Here is an 18933-nt window from a genome sequence, read left to right on the forward strand (position 1 = left end):
TATATACATTTCAAAGGACGGTTGACAAGGAGGATTACTTTCTCTGATTCCTTTTTCTCTTTAAATCTGTCTCTCCCACTTGTCTCAGAGAGAGGAGCTTCTTTTCCAGTGACTGAGGACAAAGCCTTCAGCTCCCACTGTCCTTGCCATTCTACACACATGCACATAAGATCTTATTCCTAACCAATTAGAAATTTTCTAAGTATGGCAAAGAAATTTGGAATAATTAAATAGAGAATAACGAACAAAAATAAAAATCATCAGGAAGTTGTAGGGATATAAGAAATAGCTCAGTGTTCCTGAAGAGTCATTTTATTCTGTCTTTTGGACTTGATACCTGTAAGGCCAGCTTGGTTCCTCCTCTTTTCTTGTATTCCTAATGTGATTCCTTTTCCTTTACACTTACTCATTTTTTTTTCATTAAGAAGCCTCTTTCTCCTAATACTACAAGCTAAAGAGTGAATGTTTGTAGATACCGACTTGATTCAAAGGTATAATTTGCATTTCTGAGGACTTCTAAATGAGGCTTCTCAAACCATCTGTACTGAAGGACCACTTTTTTAAAACATTCAGCTCACTCTGAACCAATACTCCTGATGTGGTTTGAGGTGGGGTTCAGGAGCCAATGGCCAAGAAAGAATTCTTGAGATGTTTTGGGTGCAAAAAAGGGTGTTTTTATTATAGGAGGGAGACAGTATCTGTGGGCAGAATGAACCACCCTGAGAAGTAACTGATTATATAAGATTTTGGATCCTCTAGAGGGGAGGGTGATGTTAGGACTCCAGGAAATTTGAGTCTATAGCAGATTCTGGAGATTGTTTTTTGCTTGTAAATTGTAAAGACAGTTGCAAACTGATGACACTCAGGTCCCAAAGGACTCTGAGCTCTGTTGGTTAACCATTTGTTTTTCCCTTTCCTTTGTTCTTGGGCGGGGGTGCTTTGCCTTCAGCTTGCCTTTTGCTGCTCACTTCTATAAATTCAATAAAAGTATTGCAGAAAAGCCCATTGCTATATAAATTCTTCTCTTTTCCTGTGCTCACCTCATTGTGCCCCAGTTGACCTCACTGAGCAGCACTGGGCAGTCTGAGTGGAAAGAGCTTCCCTTAGCCCTCTCCTCGAGGAGTGCAAAAGCAGCTATGCTTACCCTCAAAAGGGCCTCAGTATGCAAAGGTACTTTTCAATCCAAAGGCTGTGGTTCATTTATTCACTCATTAGTTTATGCATAAATACCTTCCTTGCTTTAACCCAGGGTTTTGGACCTGTTTTGACAAAAACACATATACGGTACTTTCTATATGCCAAGCCCTGTTTTAAGTGCTTCCCAAATAGGGAATAACATATTGTTCATAAAGATTCTACTAGATCAATACTATTACTATCCCCAATTTTCAAGAGGGGACTGAGACATTAGCTTGGCAAAGTAACTTGTCCAAGGTCCTACTGCTAAGAAGTAGTGGAACTGAGATTTGAGCTCAGAAAATCTAGTTCCAAGGTCCCTCTGCTTAAACACTCTGCTGGCTACCTCTCTGAGCCTCAACTCTCTCCTGCTCTGGCCTCAGATCTGCAAGAGTAGGTTTTCCAAAGCCTGCTTTATGGGTGAATAATTCATTATGTCCCCATTGTCAACGTGAAACAATTGGTCATTATTGCACATAGCTCTGAACCTACAAGGATGAGTAGGTCTTCTGTTTCTAACGATTGATTAGCATGTCTGCCCTGAAAAGGATGGTGATTTATTAATGCTGCCTGCATGGATGCAAAAGGGAATCGACCTGAGACACATCAGAGAAATCGCCTGTAAGCTTCTGGGCTCGGTGCCTCTGAAAATTTTGAAAATTGTAACCAAACTCTAAAAATTCCAACTCGTCTATTGAGGAATAATCCGGTGGAACTGCACCACTTAGATTCCCCCACAGTGTGTTTAACCAAATTCAACTCAATTTTTTTTAAAACTAAATCAAGACAAACGAGTTAATTTACATAGATACTGTCTTTGGCACCAGAATAGAGCATCTGCATTTACAAGGGTAAAACTGAAACAAATACCACAGGGCATTCTTTTTATTTTGAAGATTTTTAAACCTACAGGAAAATATTCCTTGCAACAAGAGTCACCAATTTTCAGAGTTAGTTCACATTTACTTTATCTCTTATTTTATATAAACATAACTTTTTTCTGAACCATTTGAATGTGTATTGCAAGTGTGTATCTGAAAATTATCCTATGAAACCATTGCCACTTCTAACAAAAATAACATTTACTTAATATGCTAACTAATATAGGGCCCATATTCACGTTTTCCCAGTTAGCCCCCAATTTTTTTCATTTCAAAACCCAAAGTTTCTCCATTTCATTTGGTTATATCGCGCTTTTTTTTTTTTTTTTGCCTCTTTTAAACAACATTCCCCCTATCTTTTCTTTTGCTTTTCATGATAATTTTTTTCAAGGGTCCCAGCCTATTATCTCATATCCAATTCTTAAATGACCCAATGGGATTCATTCACCACTACCTCTCCCTAGGGGCCATATGACTCTGGCTTATTCCCCCAGTTCCTGGAAGAGTGGCTGAAACAAGGGGAGGTCCAAGTAGTGAACTGTCTGGTCTTTGTGCTCTATGGGAAAGAAAGGGGATGAGCCTGTTCTGCCTGAACACTGACAATGCCTATGAGTGATGCTGGGTGGGGGAAGACGGAAGCATGGGGGGACGAAACAAAGGGAGAGGGAGGAAGGAATATGAAAAAGAAGGAAATAAAATGGTTTTGATGTGGAAACCAGAAGCAGAGGAAGAAGCCTCATGCAGGACACACATTTTTCAACCTTGAATTTACCTGTTTTTATGGTCTATAACGCAGAGGTCACCAAATTCATGTTGTGGTACTGCTAGCGAGGGAGGAATCAGAATGAAAACTGGGGAAACGACCTTAACTCGATCTTTAGATTTTTCTTCTTTTACATCAGAAGGAACAAGCTGAAGCAAATATGACAGGGTTAGCAAGGGTCTGGTTCTGTGTGGTGGGTGTACTGCCCTCAGCACTTTTCAAAAATTTTCACAGTAAAAATAGAATGAGAGAAACAAGTGAGAGCAGAAAAGGGAGAACGAACAACCCTTGTTTCTCTCAGGAAGCACAGTAGAAAGACTGGGTCTATGACTTCAGCTCTACTACTTTGGGAAGACTATATTTTTTGAAATCATACCAGCTCACAGAAGTTAAAACCGTCTTGCCAACAAACTCAACCAAATCCAACTTAATTAGAACAGCTTTGCTCAGGATGGGATTTTGGCCTCCATTGCCCTCCCTGAACAATGGCGCCTTTAAGATTCAGTGCACCATGGCTTGTTCCTTGACTCTTTGAGCCTGTTTCCTTGTCTGTAAATCGGGACTGTGCACCCCCCACACAGGACTGGGGGATTCATGGTTAGCCCTGCAGTGAGCAGGAGACACTAACCTAGCCAGCAGGACCATCGACTGTGAAGTCGATGTGAAGAAAGGGAAGTCTGGGGACAGGGACGCTCATGGCAGGACTGGAAGCTCCCCCTGTCTTCAAGGACCCAGTACGCACAGCAGGTCAGTGCTGCCTCCCTTCAGGGTGCCATATGGCTAGAGATGCGTCTGGGGACACGTCCCCACATATCATCTAGGGAAACAAGGGAGAGATCCTGTCTATGTCCCTTCTGAAGGATGAACAACACTTTCCTAGTAGCTGCCCCATGGGCCAAGGGGCTGTATATGGCCACACCAACACTGGTCCCTGGCAAGGAGCATGGAATGCAGGGAAGGAATCTTGTCACAACAGGGTTCTGGGAGCAAGGATGGGAGGGGAAAGCTATTAGATGGGCAAACCACAGAGTCTGCACATTGATGCAGATCACCTCCTCATTAGCATATTCCCGCCTCTGTCCTTCCCCTGTTTCTCCACTAATATGGCACCCCCTGGCTCTTGGGAGGGGCCACTACCAGCTTGGAACAGCTTCGGAGAATGAATGGGGTCATCCCACCTTAACATTAAATGAGTTGGGCTTTCAGGTGTTAAAGTCTGTTATGCTGTGTAAGCAAGAATTGTAATTTTCTTCTATTTTGTGGCAACCCAGTTTTAATATCTCCCAGCCTGGAGGTTTTTTTAAAGGTCTTGGAAAAAGTCAGGTGAGACGGGTTGCTATTTCACAACCTAGAAAAAAAAAAAGAAAGAAGTTACCCAGTGATGGCATGTTATTTCCAGTTATGTCTCTGACCAGTGATCCAGTGGCATAGTCAATTAAGGCCCTTGATTGCCTTTCTCATTTAACTTTAATAAGGTGACTCGCAAGTGGTCAGAATACCCCAATTTGTTGGCATAAGCATTAGCATCATCAATAATAGAGGCTCGTCCATTTAATTTTGCAGTGTTAATTTCAATCCATGTTTTCACTTAGAATTAAGGGTACAATTATTTTGTATTAATAAGATCACTTATCATTAAAATGCAGTTACTGAATCTTCACCAAAAAGCACCGTAGAGCAGATCGGTATCCCGTTCAAACACATTACTGACATGGTTTATTATTTTAAGTTTTGCTATTGAGGTAATCCCTTAGGCAGTAATTCTCTAAATCTGAACTAAATGTACCTTTGAGGGCCTTAACTTCCAGCATTATTGTAGTTCTTGTCCTTCGTTACTGATTACTGAAAGCAGTAACACCCTTTGTTAAAATTCATTCTTAATGATGACAGGTGGTTTGTTGGAATGTAAATAATGCAACACCCCTCTGACTATTCGAATCCTATTAGTACAATTCTCTCTCTTTAAAAAATTTTTTTCAATTAAATATTTTCACAACTTCTTGGAAATATCAATTATAAACATTCTCATTTGACTGAAATTCCACAAAGAGTTAAAGGCCCCAAGAGGTGGCTATTCTACTCTATTCCCCCAAAGTAAAAGAGGAGATGCAACATGGGGGATTAAGGGGGTAGGAGAAGAGTAAATGAAGCAAGATAGGATTGGGAGGGAGATAAACCATAAGTGACTCTTAATCTCACAAAACAAACTGAGGGTTGCTGGGGGGAGGGGGTTTGGGGGGTGGGGTTATGGACATTGGGGAGGGTATGTGCTATGGTGAGTGCTGTGAAGTGTGTAAACCTGGCGATTCACAGACCTGTACCCCTGGGGAAAAATGTATTATATGTTTATAAAAAATAAAATTAAAAAAAAATCTATGCCACAGAGACCATGCAGTGGCATGATATATTCAAAGCGCTGAAAGGAAAATACCACAACTAAGAATACACTACCCAGCAAGATTATCATTCAGATAAACTTTGTATTTTATGAAGCTTTGGAAAAACTGTTTTGTATCAAGGACTGTGAGATGTCCAAAATTTTACTCTGCTTCAAAGCTAATAAACTTGTCTTCTGTGGCTTCATGGATGCTGGCAGAAAACTTGGGCCTTCTGGGTCACAAGAGAAGGATGCTGCTACATTTGACACATGTCCAGCATTTGGGAGATCCCACAGGAGCATTTTCCTTCTTGTAGAAGCCTACAGGGTGATCCTGAGAAATAAAACATGATCAATGTACCACCTTCCTGGTATGTTCTGGGGTCTGAGATGTTCCTTCCCCACATGCTGGAGTTGTTGCTTCTCCTTATCCCTTACAAAATTGTCAAATGCCATCTCAGTGCCTGTAACTTTCCCTTTGTTTGCAATCACTTCCTAATCACAACTTGAGCTCTCATCCACAAAGGTCAGCCATAAGAGGGACAAAAGCATTTCTATAAAACTGAATCATAATTAGGTCTGAATCCCCTAGGTTCCCTTTTGTTTAAACTGTCACCCATAGGGTGTGCCAAACAGGCCAGCCTGGGGATGCCATTACAGACAAGAAAGAAGCAACATGGCCAGAAATGGCCAGGGAGGAATTGAATTTTCAAAGCGGTTCTATATAACCCCGGTCTTGTTCATCTTGCTCATTCCCTAGGAAGCAATTGAGAGGGCATGGTCCCTTTTGGGGACAGGCATATTCAATGAGCAAGTTTTCTTAAGGTACTGTTATGGACTGAATATTAATGTCTCCCCAAATCCATATGTGGGAACTCTGATCCCTAGGGTGATGGTAATTGGTGGTAGGGCCTTTGCAAAGTAATTAAATTTAGATAAAGTCATGAGGATGGGGCCCCCATGATGGAATTAGTGTCTTTATAAGAGGAGGAAGAGAACAGAGCTCACTGTCCACCATTTGAGGACACAGCAAGAAGGAAGCCACCTGCAAACCTAGAAGAGGGTTCCTACCAGGAACCAAATCAGCCAGCATTTCAATCTGGGACTTCCAGGCTCCACAATTATGAGAAATAAATGTGTTGTTTAAGTTACCCAGTTTGTGGTATTTTGTTATAGCAATTCAAGCTGACTACTTTTCTTGGTTATCTCATTGATTTCTAGCTTATGTTTAGTATGGCCAGAACACATAGTGTGAATGATTTCAAATCCTTTGAAATTTGTTGACACATTTTAATGGCCCGTTGTGTGGTCAATTTTGGAAAATATTTCATGTGACTTGGAAAGAATATGTACTTATTTTGCAGTGGGTGAGGTTTACCTATAGGTCAAGTTCACATAATTCAAGTTATTGAATTAGGTTCATCTAATCTCCACTGATGTTTTTGTTTGTTGATTCTATTATTTATCAAGAGAGTTTGGTTGAAAATCTCTGGTTTTGATTTGGTGTTTGTCTACTTCTCTTTGGAGTCTATCAATATTTGCTTTATATGTTTTTTAGGCTAAGTCTTAAGTATATATACCATAAATATTGTTACATTTTCCATTTGACTTTACTGTGTTATCATTATGACATATTCCTCTTTATCCTGTTCACCTTCATCTGACATCAATAGAACTTTACCAACTTTATTTTTGCTGAGTTTTTGAGTGGTATATCTTTCTCTACCTAGTTTCTGTTAAATTTCTGTGTCATTATATTTATGATGTCTGCTGTCAGCAGCATATGCTGGTATTTTTAAGCAAGGCTAACAATCTGTCTTTTAATTAGAGTATTAGTTCATTTACATTTAATATAAATACTGGTATATTTTGGTTTAAATGTGTTCTCTTGCTGTTTGTTTTTTGTGTGTTATTTTGTCTCTTTTTTTTCCTCTTTTACTCATTTGAATTATTTAAGAATGTTTATTACTCTGGTTTCTCCTCTACTAGCTTGTCAGTTGTACATTCTTTAATTATTCCTTTAGTGTTTACTGTACAGTTTCTAAAATGTACCTTCCAGCTATTAGAATTTACCGTAAGTTAGCACTTGTACCACTGCCTGGTCAATGTAAGGATGTTGGAATTTATGTCATTTAGTATATATTTCCGTGTCTTGTGTTATTGCTGTCCTGTGTTTTAATTCTATGTATACTTGAATCCTCAAAAAGTCATTTTTAATATTGCTTTAAACAGCCAATAGTTATTTACATTTGCCAACATACTTGCCCTTGCCAGCCCCTTTATTCCTTCTGTGTGCCCTAAAATATTCTTTACTGAATCCTTTTAGGATTCTTTACTGCAGGTCTGACGGATTCACCACCCTTTCTGTTCATGGGAGGTCTAGAATTCTACATTGGTAATAACTACCAGATAAGGGTGAAAGCACGGGTTCTCCACTCTGCCTCTGTTGACACCTGTGGAGGAGTGGGCTTCTTGGTACTGCTAGGAAGGAGCATGGGACCTTATTACCACCAGATGGGTGAGAAAGGCCAGGCTCCCCATCTGTTCTAAGTTGGTAGGGGCTGAAATCCGTGTTACCACCCAGCAAAAAATGCTGGCTATGTGCTCAGCCTTTTCTGACACCATCTGGCATTGGGCGAGCAACTGGTGAGTGACTCATTACTGCCTGGTAATGGTTGGAAGTTTTGGCTCCCTACTTGGCCTCTGCCAGCCGGGATGCTAACAGGCTACAATTTCTTCTGTGTCATTTTGCTAAAGTAGAGCACTTATTGTCTATCTTCCTAAACTGCCACTTTCCTGATATCTTGTCTAGAGAGAACATGATTCCTTTGTCTACCCCCATTGGCATCTGCAGGTTGCCAACTTCTGCAGTACCTGGTCTAGGATTTAGGGACAAAAACGAAATTTCAGAGAACCTACCACCATGTTGTTTCTCAGATCCCAAGTTTCCTGGTCCGTCTGCCTATTCTCACCAGTTTTCAGTCTTACTGTGTTATTTTATACATGATGTCCAGTATATTTAGTTGTACTTAGTAGAAAGAATAGGGGTAAGTATGTCTACTCCATCTTCCTGGAAGCAGAAGTCTCAAGATGTGTTAATGAGATTTAATAAGAATATACCTAAGTAGCAATAATGATTTTGATGTGTTAAATTAAACATAAACTATACTTTTGGAGGTATGTATGCATCAAAAAAGGATGGTGCAAAAGAAAAAAACTACTTTCAGAAGAGGAAACTGTGTTCAAGGAGACTGCACAAAGAGAAACTTTACTTTTTATATAAGATGTTCCCAGATTCAAGGAGAAAAGGCTTCATCCTTGGGTTTCTCAATCCTCTTGCTAATTAATGGGAGGGTTTGGTCATTTCTTATCTTAGAAGGGAAAAAAAAAATCTGTATTTTATTTAAAAGTAGCCATAATGCTCTACCTTCCCACTGAAGTTCTCTAGAACCTCTCAAAAATCATCTGCCGATGTTTATGCTTACTTAGCAAACACTTACAACAGTCTCCTCTGGGAATCTCTTCTAAAGTGAGTTTCTGTTCCAGGTCGCCTGAACTGGTGGTCCACTGTGTGCACGAGCTGTAAACGGCTTCTTCCTTTGGCCACTACAGGGGACGGGAACTGCCTTTTACACGCCGCCTCTCTGGGTAAGCTCCACTACAGAGACAGAGGGCAGCAGTGCCCCAGGCCTGCTCTGCTCATTGTTAAAGGACAGACATCTGCTAAGTAGAGCCATGAACATCGCTCATCTGGAAGATTCCCCAGGGGTGGTAGCCACCAATCTAGCCCTTCTTGTCAAGCAGCTGGCAGGCTTGGTGGGGACACAGAGCACACATGAGAAAAGACCTGATATAATAGAAGGGGCCTAATCATGAGCCGCAGGAATGGGAATTAGAGATCGTGATGTAGAGGACTTCCTGGAGGAGGTGGGATTTTATTGAGATCTGAAGGACTTGAAAGATTTTTAGAGAGGACATTCCAGGTAGGGAGACTTCATGGAAAAGCATGAGGGTAGCTATTAACAGGATGTTTGGAAGCAGGGCTGAGCTTAGTTGGCCTTGAGCAGGAAGTTTGGGGAGCAACATTTTAGGTTGGATGGTTTTGGGCCACTGTGTCGATAGCAGTCCATGCACTTGGACTGACAGAAAGGCATGGTTTGGGTAAATCATAGGGGAATCACTTGGGTACTGACAAAAAGACATAGGTTGGATAGAATTTTAGGAGGAAAAATGCTGGATTCCACACTGAGAGCATAGTGAGATCAGAATTTCACTGGAAGAATAGGCAAAAGATAGTAAACCAAAACATTAGAAGTGGCCATTGCTGGGTGGTGGGATTGTTGATTTTTATTGTTGGTCCAGGGGAATCACCTGGGAACTGACAAAAAGACATAGGTTGGGTAAATCACAGATGAATCAGCATAGTCAGAATATACAGCCAAGAAGTCAGCAACCTTCTGAGAAGATGTGAGCTTTTGCAGAAAGCCATACCAGCAGGTGCACAAGCATTGGTAGCACTATTTGAATAACTGAGGGGTCATGGTAGACTTCCCAGAAGCTTAATTACTCCTTCTAGGTCCATCCTTATATACACAGAGGCAAATTGGTTTTGACATGTAGGATTGGACGCCCAGCTGTCCTCATGAGTCCTACAGTAAAGGGTCTCTCTCCACCAATGAGACCCTAAAATGAGAATATTCTTAGTTGAGTTTGATCAAGGATATTCTTGTTGGTCAAACTCACCTCCCCAGGTAAACATGGTCAATGCTCTTACCCAGAGCAAGGGCCCAACCCCAAACCTCTCTTCGACCCTATAGTGAGGCCTCTTTATCAAGAGGTGGATAGAGGTGAGACTAAACACCACAGAGGGAAATGCATGGGGTTTGGGAAGGCACCTGAGAGCCTCAGTGGAGAATGGAGCCCCAGAGCAAGGGGAGCATTCCACATTCCACAGGTTTGGCAGCGGGTGGTGGGGAACACAAGGGCTCCCACCTACCTGCTTCCTTTCCATTTCACAATGAACACGTTTCTGTTTGTTGATATTGTAAAAGTATTTCACATTCATCACGGTAAGAAAATAAAAATCAACAATCCCACCACCCAGCAATGATCACTTTTAATGTGTTGACATATTATCTTTTGTCAGTTCTTCCAGTGAAATTATGATCTCATTATGTTCACTGTGTGGAATCCAGCATTTTCCCCTTAAAGTTCTATTGTGAATTTCCCATGCTATTATTTTTCAAAAATATGTTTTTGGTATTTGTGTCATATTTTATCATAACGTATCAACTATTCCCCTGTTGTGGAATATTTTCACCTTGTGTGTAAAATCTGGAAAGAACATAAGAACATCAGAGAAGTCTCTCATCTGTGTCACACAACAACTTCCTTACAAAGGGAAATGCCTCTGTCCCTCAGAAACTGCATTGTTCACTGCTACAGGTGGGCAAAGCCACAGATAGGGTCTCGTGCCACCGTGGTCTGGTCTGAGGGCAGGCATTTTCCCAGTGAGCACAGTGGGGCTCCAGTCTGCCTAAGAAGAGAAAGTGTCCTGTGGACCAGCCTTGCTCCAGCAAGGCCATGATGGAGTCTGGAGCTCATCGCCAATTGGTTCTTTTCTCCTGGTACTTTGTTTTCCTTTCCTGGGGTTTAGCTGTTTGACCTGACTGATCAAAGGAGCCATGCAACACTGACCAGCAACGCTTATTGAACCTGCTGACCAGGCCTGACATTGACCTAGGGTTGTGGGACACACACAGAAATGACAGAAATCCTTTCTGAGCCAGGCTAGTAAGCAAACATTTATGGGGCAGGGAGACCCTCCCTGCAAGAGAGACCCAAACAAGGAGCCATGGGAACGGAGGCTGGACTTGCCGTGCCTGGGAGAGTCCCGAGAGGCCCCTGCAGGTGGGGCTGAGGGATGAGTAGGATCAGCTCCGCCTGTTTATAAAAGAAGCAGGAATGGCCACTTCCCTTCTCTGTGTTGTAAAAAAAGGACAAAAGCCTCAGTTAACGGAAAACCCACAGCAGCCCCTGGTTGTTGCACGTCTTTGCACAAAAGGAGGCAAGGCCAGATTGAGTCTTTAAAGATTAGGTCAGTGCAGGTCACTCCTCTTTTAAAAGCTCTCCTGGATCATTTAAAAGTCCATCTTTCCGCTCTCCACCTTGTCCCCTTGATCCCACCTCCAGACACCTTTCCCGTTTGCTGGTTTCCTAAGTATGACTCATAGACGCCCCTTGGGGCTGGCCCCGGTCTTCCCCTCTGCCTGGGATGGCAACTGAGCTCCCTCCTTCACCCACTAGACCCTGGTGTCTCCTTTCTTGCCTGACCAGTACCAGCCAGCACTCTGTCCTGCTTCATGTCTCCGTATGGTGCTCTACCCCTGATGGCATATACCAGATGCTAATTCGATGGCTGCTTCCCATTCACTCAGTGTGCACTCTGTGAGATTTTAGGAACTTAGTCTGTCCTGATGGCTGCTGTGGGTATTCCTAAAACCGAGAATGGTGCCTCACCCCTATTATGAAATAAGTTTGGAATTAAGTGGAATTAATGCCATTTAATAAATGGATGGATGGATGGATGGATGGATGGATTTCGCCACTCTTTACCCATAGCCAGAGCTGCACTTCTCATTACTGTTTCCTCCATTTGTTGGGTCTCTTTACCACATCTGAGCTGCCCTAAGAATGTACTCAGAGATGGCTGGCTTTTCTTATAACCCCTCAACCCCCAACACAGACTGGGTAGGGAGTAAGGGGGAAAAGACCTTCTCCCCTGAAAGCAGGTACTTTCTCTTGGGTCCAGATGTTTTCAGTGGTGCTCACTGATGCTCTGCTTCTCAGGAGGTCGAGATGGCTTAGGGCTGAGACATCCAATGTGGCAGACCTTAGATGAAGCCAGAGTCTGATTGCCATCCTGGCTTGAGGCCCTATGTGTGGACATGTCCCCAGCTTATCCACAAAGACCATCTTTCACTCAAAAACAAAAACCTGTACGGTGGACATTAGGACCCTCAAAGCAAACCTAATAGATTACCAGTAGCTTACCAAGGATCCCAGAGAGAGGCAGCAGGGGATCTCATGCACTGTTGGTTCTCTGAGAAAGGGACATGCTCCTTCATTCACCGACTCGCTTCAGTGGGAAATGGGGAAAGAGAGCAGAGGGGAACTGCTAGCTCACCGTGAGAAATGAAGAGCTGATGGATGACTCGTGTTTGTGTGTTCAGATGCAGCAGGCCAGGCCTGGTAAGTTGTGGCAGTCTGAGTGGCCTCCTGGCTTGTCCCCCTCCTCACGACCTGTCTCTCTCCTCTGCTCCTCACGGGCATCCCGCTGCAGGAATGTGGGGGTTTCACGACCGGGACCTGGTTTTGCGGAAAGCACTCTACACCATGATGAGGACAGGCGCTGAAAGAGAAGCCCTAAAGCGCAGGTGGAGGTGGCAGCAGACGCAGCAGAACAAGGAGGTTGGTACCCGCTGGTGTGTCCAGAGCCTGAGACCCACACCAAGTGCAGCACGGGTGGAGTCCAGAGCTGTGAGGTCAGACAGCAATGGCTTCTGGGACTAGGAAAGCCTCCCTCGTTTAAAACAACTGAGGAGGCACCCATTACAGAAGCTGTCCCTGCATAAAAATGAAAACCAACCACCCTCACTGTCAGAAGGTGTCCTGACTTGATGACAAATTACAAGTCACTTAAGTCTGATCACTCTGGCAGCTTGAAGGCCGGGGTAGCCACAAGGTGGTGGTTCCCCACAGCCTACAGCCCCTGCTCCTGTACATGTTCCCAATCCAAAGAGAATCCCAACCGTCCTGACAATGAGGGACATTAGCACTTTGCTGTCCTAGAAGGATCTGCCTGCATTCTGATTGAAGTTGGCCTGTCATCCCTTTAAACTTTTCAGTGCTCAGCCCCAAATTTGGTGTGTGCACATTAATGTTTGGTCATTCTCATCCCTTGGGCTGGTCCACCCTTGCTGGGTGGACACCCCCCCCCCACAGCATTGAAATTAGAGATTGGGGGTTCTGAAGAAATCTCACTGAGAGTAAACGGGGACACTCAGTGCCACTAGCAGGTGTCCCCGGCCTGGGTGCTGGTGGGGCTTGGACTGAGCCAGTGGGTCGGGGGTCCAGCAGGGCGGCCAGGCTCACCTCCTGCCCGCCCACCACCTCCTGAGCCGGCTTCCATTGTGCCAGTCAGGGCTGGTGTACACCGAGGAGGAATGGGAGCGGGAGTGGACGGAGCTGCTGAAATTGGCGTCCAGCGAGCCACGCACGCACTTCAGCAAGAACGGTGGCACAGGCGGGGGGTAAGTGCGGCCCCTCACTCTCCCCGGTGGTCAACTTAAGCTCCTGGCCGGCCAGCGTGGGAAGCGGTTCGAGGGAACGTGGCCACCCCAAGCTGGAGGAGATACAGCGATTTCTGCCTTTGGACGTTAGGTTCTCCTCAAGGACACAGAGCAGAGTTGTGGGGCATGGCTGGACCCTGGCAGATAATTGGGGGAAGTATACATAGCTTTCACATACATTTTGCAGGTAGAGGTGCAGTGTTGTCACACGTGTTGTCCCTTCCCCATTGCCTGCAGCAGTGGGAAGGGGACTCACTGGACAGCCAGCCTCTGCAGGGGGCATGCAACCTGGTGGTTCCCGCACACTGCTGTTGAACACACGAGGCTCAGAAACCTCAAGCTGCCGGGTTTGGACTCTTTCCAACTAAGTATCTACTTAATTTCTGGCTTCAAGAAGTCAGAGCAGAAGGTCATTAAGTGAGTCGGCGTCTCCCAGGTGAGCGGACGGGTGACATTCACATTCCTGGCAAAAAAGGCCTTGCCTTTGTACACATGCAGGGAGTAGCTTGTTCCTGCAGACACAACTGAAATGTCCCAGCCTGAGAATAGAGCGTGGCCAAACAGAGCAGCCACCAAACCTGCAGCCCCAGCGTTTCGAAGGCACATGTGTGCTTTGGTTCATACTTATGGAAGCTGAGAATCAAGTTGTAACACCTAGAAAAAGTCTCAGGCAGACACAAGAAAGCCTGGGCATTGACAGTGAGAAGATCCAACAGACTCCAGTAGACAGCCCGGGCTGGCAGTGTGTCCTGGCCCCACATCTCCACACCCAGGCCCTCAGGTGCCAGCAGCAGGGTGTGGGGCTTCCCAGGCCTGGCACAATATCGAGGACCCTCAAAGATGAGCTCTCTTGTATGGAAACCCATCAACACAATTCCCACAGGGTCATTTTGTCACTTTGTTTTCATAAGGTCATGTGTCAGTGCTAAAGTCTGTCTTATTTAGGACTTTTGGGGACACATAGTCTAAAGGCTCAGTCCATTCCTGAAAACTCCTCTCTCATGCTGAGTCACGCCTGAGCTGTGTCTGAAGAATTCTCTAGCATCCCTTTCATCATTGCCTCGCTGGCGCCCGCCAGAGGGCAGACACCCCGTAAATGCGGGTGGATTGACTCTAGCCCAGTGTGTCTTCAGGGCTGAGGGGTGGGGAGTACAACAATAATAATAAGTGGCCATCACCACATACTGTGTCCCCTGAGTTCCCCCATTCAGGAAGCACTTGGCCCATGGTCACACAGTTGATCAGGCCTCAGCTTCTGCTCTTACTCCCTGGAACCCAAGAGGGCCCAGAGCTGAGTGAGGGCAGAAGGAGTGGGGCGTCTGGTGTTCATTCCCATCTCCTTCCCACAGGACTCAGGTTTGCCCGCTCAGTTGGGGCAGGAGCACTGCAAAGAGGTCTCCTTGGTGATGGGCAGCAGCTCTGCCGTTCTCTGTTGTTCCCCTAAATTTGGGATACTGGGGGAGAGACAGAGGGCACTGGACCAGCTACTCCCTCTCCCCAGCTCACAAGAAGAGTGATCTGAGTTGCTGAGACCTCCCAACCCAGCTGTAGCGATCGCACACCCCCAAACTTCCTGCCTCCTCTCAGAACCCTTTCAACCTTCAATCTGGTCTCAGTTGTAAAGACAAAAATGTGTCTAGTCAGAAGCAATGAGTGATATACGAAAGATGTTATTTTTTCCCACCAAGAGATTCCTTAGGTTTTTTGGTTTCTTGTTTCGTTTTGTTTGTTTTTGTTTTTTAGTCCCCTCCACTATAGGTTGGGCCAGAAGGTTTGAGGAGCAGATAAGCTTCACGTGAGCTACCAGCATCCTCCTCTATCGGGCATGGTGTTGGGAAGGGGTGGACACCATTCAGTGTGGGTGGGGACTCTGACACTGGCAGGACCTTGGGAGCACCACCCTTTTTTATTCATTGGTACAGACCGCAGCAAGGAAATGCTCTTCAGGATGGTGTCCAAGCCCTGATGGCTAGTTTCTCCTGGATTTTTAAAGGTTCCAAGAGCTCAAATCCTGCCCCTGTGGCCCCTCCCATGACAGAGCTCAGAGTTTTCTGTCTGCATGTCTGTAGCCAACAGGGCCATGTTTGGGCTCTTTTTGGTCACCTGGATCCCACAGCAGCTGGTAAATCCCACAAGGAGGCAAGGAGCTGCTAGAAACAAGGCTATGTTGGTTCTGACATGTTACTTTTATAAATATGTGTGTGCTATGCATGAGACACTGGGTCTCTCTTACCAGGTATTTTTACCTTTCCTTTCATTCTGAATTGCTCTCATACAGTCAGGCTAGCAGAGAGTACCAGTATGTTTCCTCCCTCTAGGAGAGGCTCCCCTGCCATGGGGGTCCCACCTTTCTTTGGGGTTCAGAAGTCCAAAAGAGAGACATTTTGCAATGAGTCATTTGTGCCTCTGCATTTTGCCTCTGTCTTCCCTAGGCAAAGGTAAGAGGTTTCCCTACTCACGCTTTGCTGAGAGATGTGAGGCATCCCTGGGACTTAAGGGCCTTAGAGACTGGTACCTGATGCCTGCCTGGCTGAGGTTGGCCAGCTTCCAGGTCCTCAGAGCCATGGGGGGTTATGGGGACCTAGGGGCTATTCATGCTTCCCAACCACCAGCAGTGAACCCTGGGATGAGGCCTGAGATGGGCTGTCTTCAGGAGGACTCTTCCAACAAAATGGGTAAATCCCAGAAGCCAGGCCAGAAGGGTGGTGACAACCCACCAGCTTGGGTTGTCACCACCTCTGTCCAGGGAACTGAGGGCAGAGACAGTCAGCTGTGAGGAGACCTGAAGACCCAAAAAAGCACTTCCATAGAAATGGGGCTCAGCATTTGGATCTCCACCAAGCCCAGTGGGCACCCAAAAGAAGGGTCAAGAAGGACTTTGCCATCCTCCAGCATCTCCTTTCTGGCTTGTGCCAACCAACCCTGCAGGGAGCCAGAGATGGCAGCCAGACAGTGACAAGGCAGTGACATGAGAAACAGAGAAGTGGCTGGGGCCTGGGAGCCCATGGAACAGAAGAGAAGTGACACCCATTTTCCAGATTTTATCCTGGGGATAGGAAAGACTACCTGTAAACTCATTCAAAACCCAAAGTTTCTCCATTTCATTTGGTTATATCGCGCTTTTTTTTTTTTTTGCCTCTTTTAAACAACATTCCCCCTATCTTTTCTTTTGCTTTTCATGATAATTTTTTTCAAGGGTCCCAGCCTATTATCTCATATCCAATTCTTAAATGACCCAATGGGATTCATTCACCACTACCTCTCCCTAGGGGCCATATGACTCTGGCTTATTCCCCCAGTTCCTGGAAGAGTGGCTGAAACAAGGGGAGGTCCAAGTAGTGAACTGTCTGGTCTTTGTGCTCTATGGGAAAGAAAGGGGATGAGCCTGTTCTGCCTGAACACTGACAATGCCTATGAGTGATGCTGGGTGGGGGAAGACGGAAGCATGGGGGGACGAAACAAAGGGAGAGGGAGGAAGGAATATGAAAAAGAAGGAAATAAAATGGTTTTGATGTGGAAACCAGAAGCAGAGGAAGAAGCCTCATGCAGGACACACATTTTTCAACCTCTCTTGACTAACTCTTTTCATGGACACTGGCCTGGGGTCATTTTTTTAAACCCATTCCTTTCCCAGAACACTACAAGTTTAAGTATCTGAAGAGGCTGGAAGCGACGGAAGGGCAGATTCAAGGATGAGCTTGGCCCTCTTTCTTTCTTCTTCCTGCACAACTCACAGTGGCTGGTCCCAGGCTCACTTTCAGAACCCCGGCAAGAAACACTGGAGGCAGAGATGCATGTCCTCTGCTCACCCAAAGAGAAGGGTGTAGACCAGGCTGGCATCCAGGCAGGGCAGGCTACCAGCCCGGTAGCCACCATGGACAGGCTGCTTATGGCTGATGCCCCAGGGTACGTGATCACAGAGTCGGCCACCCTGGAAGAGCCCAGGAAGGTGAGGTGGGTGTGAGCTTCGGGTTGAACTTCAGATGCACGAGAAAGACAGAGGATGGCACCACAGACATGGACGTGGCAAGCACAGTGAAGAGCCACGACCCAGGCAGGGGTAGGTGCTTCTGAGCAGGGCGCAGCTGCAGGATGATTTCCCTCTGATGCGTGCAAATCAAAATGTAGCCATGTCTCCGTGGCCAAAATAAGAGAAGCCAGATATTCTGTGCCTCTGCTGCTGCTGCTACTGCTCCAGAGACCTGCTGAGTTACCACATATGAAATGTATCTCTCCGGAAGGGCTGCTGCTGGAGTTTTGATAGCCCAGTCTCACCATCGCCATTGTTGCAATCCGGTGGGTGCTTGGGCCCACGTCGGGAGGAGAATGCTCCCCAGCAGGAAGACAAGGAGGAAACAAGGAAATAACCCTACCCTAAGTCTGGTTGTTCTCATCTGCTTGCCCTGCAGCCCCATGCTATGCCCACTCTGGCAAAAGAGGGTATGCAATCAGAAGAACCTAATTCCTTGTTCCAAAAGTGATAAAAATCTCTGACAGCAAGTAGTTAGCGAGGGTCTCTGGGTACTTCATCTGGTTTCATGGCAACAGCGAAAGGGGAGCAAAGTCCACCAGCCTTGCCTGGTGGACCCTGACCAGAAACCCGGACTTAAATGCACTGCGTTGTAGTCCCAAGCTGGTCATGTGATGTTGGGCCTATCCCGCAAGCTCTCTGAGCCTCAGTTTTGCTCATCTGTAAAATGCACTTGGTAACAACCTCCCTGCCAGGCACTATCAGTTTTTGATGGTCGTATAGCAGACCACCCCAAAACTGAGTGGCTTAGAGCAGCATCCACCAGATTTGCTCATATTCTGGAGGTCCCTGGAATTGCCTGCTGCCACTTGTGGAGCTGCAGTCATCTGGCAGTTGGTCTCAGTGGGGCTAGATAGTCCAAGATAGTCTCATATCATAGCTCTGAGGCTGAGAACTAGCTCTACTTGGGCCTCTGTCCACATGGATTTTTATCTTTGAAGAGGTCCAGTCTCAGGTCAGGAAGAGATGGCAGCCCCTGATTTGCTGGGCCTTCTCAAGCCTCTGATTGCATCACTTTACTAATGTCCCATTGGCCAAAGCAAGTCACATGGTCAAGCTGACCTCAAGGGCACAGAGGTAGATTCCACCCTTGATAAACAGAGGGGCAAAGTCACATTGCAAAGGGACAAGTACACGGGAGTGGAAGGATCTATAGCCACCAAAGCAGTCTGCTACATACTCAGATATTATTGGTATGGAGTGATAAAATCACAGGTTTGAAGGTGTCTGGAAAGAGGTAGTTTTACAGCAGTAAAAATAACATTTATTAAGACATTGTCACATTTATGCTGTAAGTTGTCATGCCTGCTGCCTCTATGGTATTGTAAAGGCCCACCCGAGATATCTGAAATGTG

The 18933-nt window shown here is 45.5% G+C and overlaps 1 protein-coding gene across 1 annotated transcript in view; it reads left to right on the forward strand.

Moving 5' to 3' along the window:
• Window positions 1-18933, forward strand: part of OTUD7A (OTU deubiquitinase 7A) — a 357324-nt gene that overhangs the window by 293537 nt on the left and 44854 nt on the right. Inside the window, exons 7-9 of the mRNA XM_032835949.1 lie at window positions 8744-8845; window positions 12540-12667; window positions 13397-13509. Of these exons, the coding sequence (XP_032691840.1) occupies window positions 8744-8845; window positions 12540-12667; window positions 13397-13509 (343 nt within the window). The remainder of the gene's footprint in view (window positions 1-8743; window positions 8846-12539; window positions 12668-13396; window positions 13510-18933) is intronic.

Source organism: Lontra canadensis, unplaced genomic scaffold (assembly GCF_010015895.1).
Source record: "Lontra canadensis isolate GAN:19392208 unplaced genomic scaffold, GSC_riverotter_1.0 scaffold89, whole genome shotgun sequence".
Lineage (NCBI taxonomy): Eukaryota > Metazoa > Chordata > Mammalia > Carnivora > Mustelidae > Lontra > Lontra canadensis.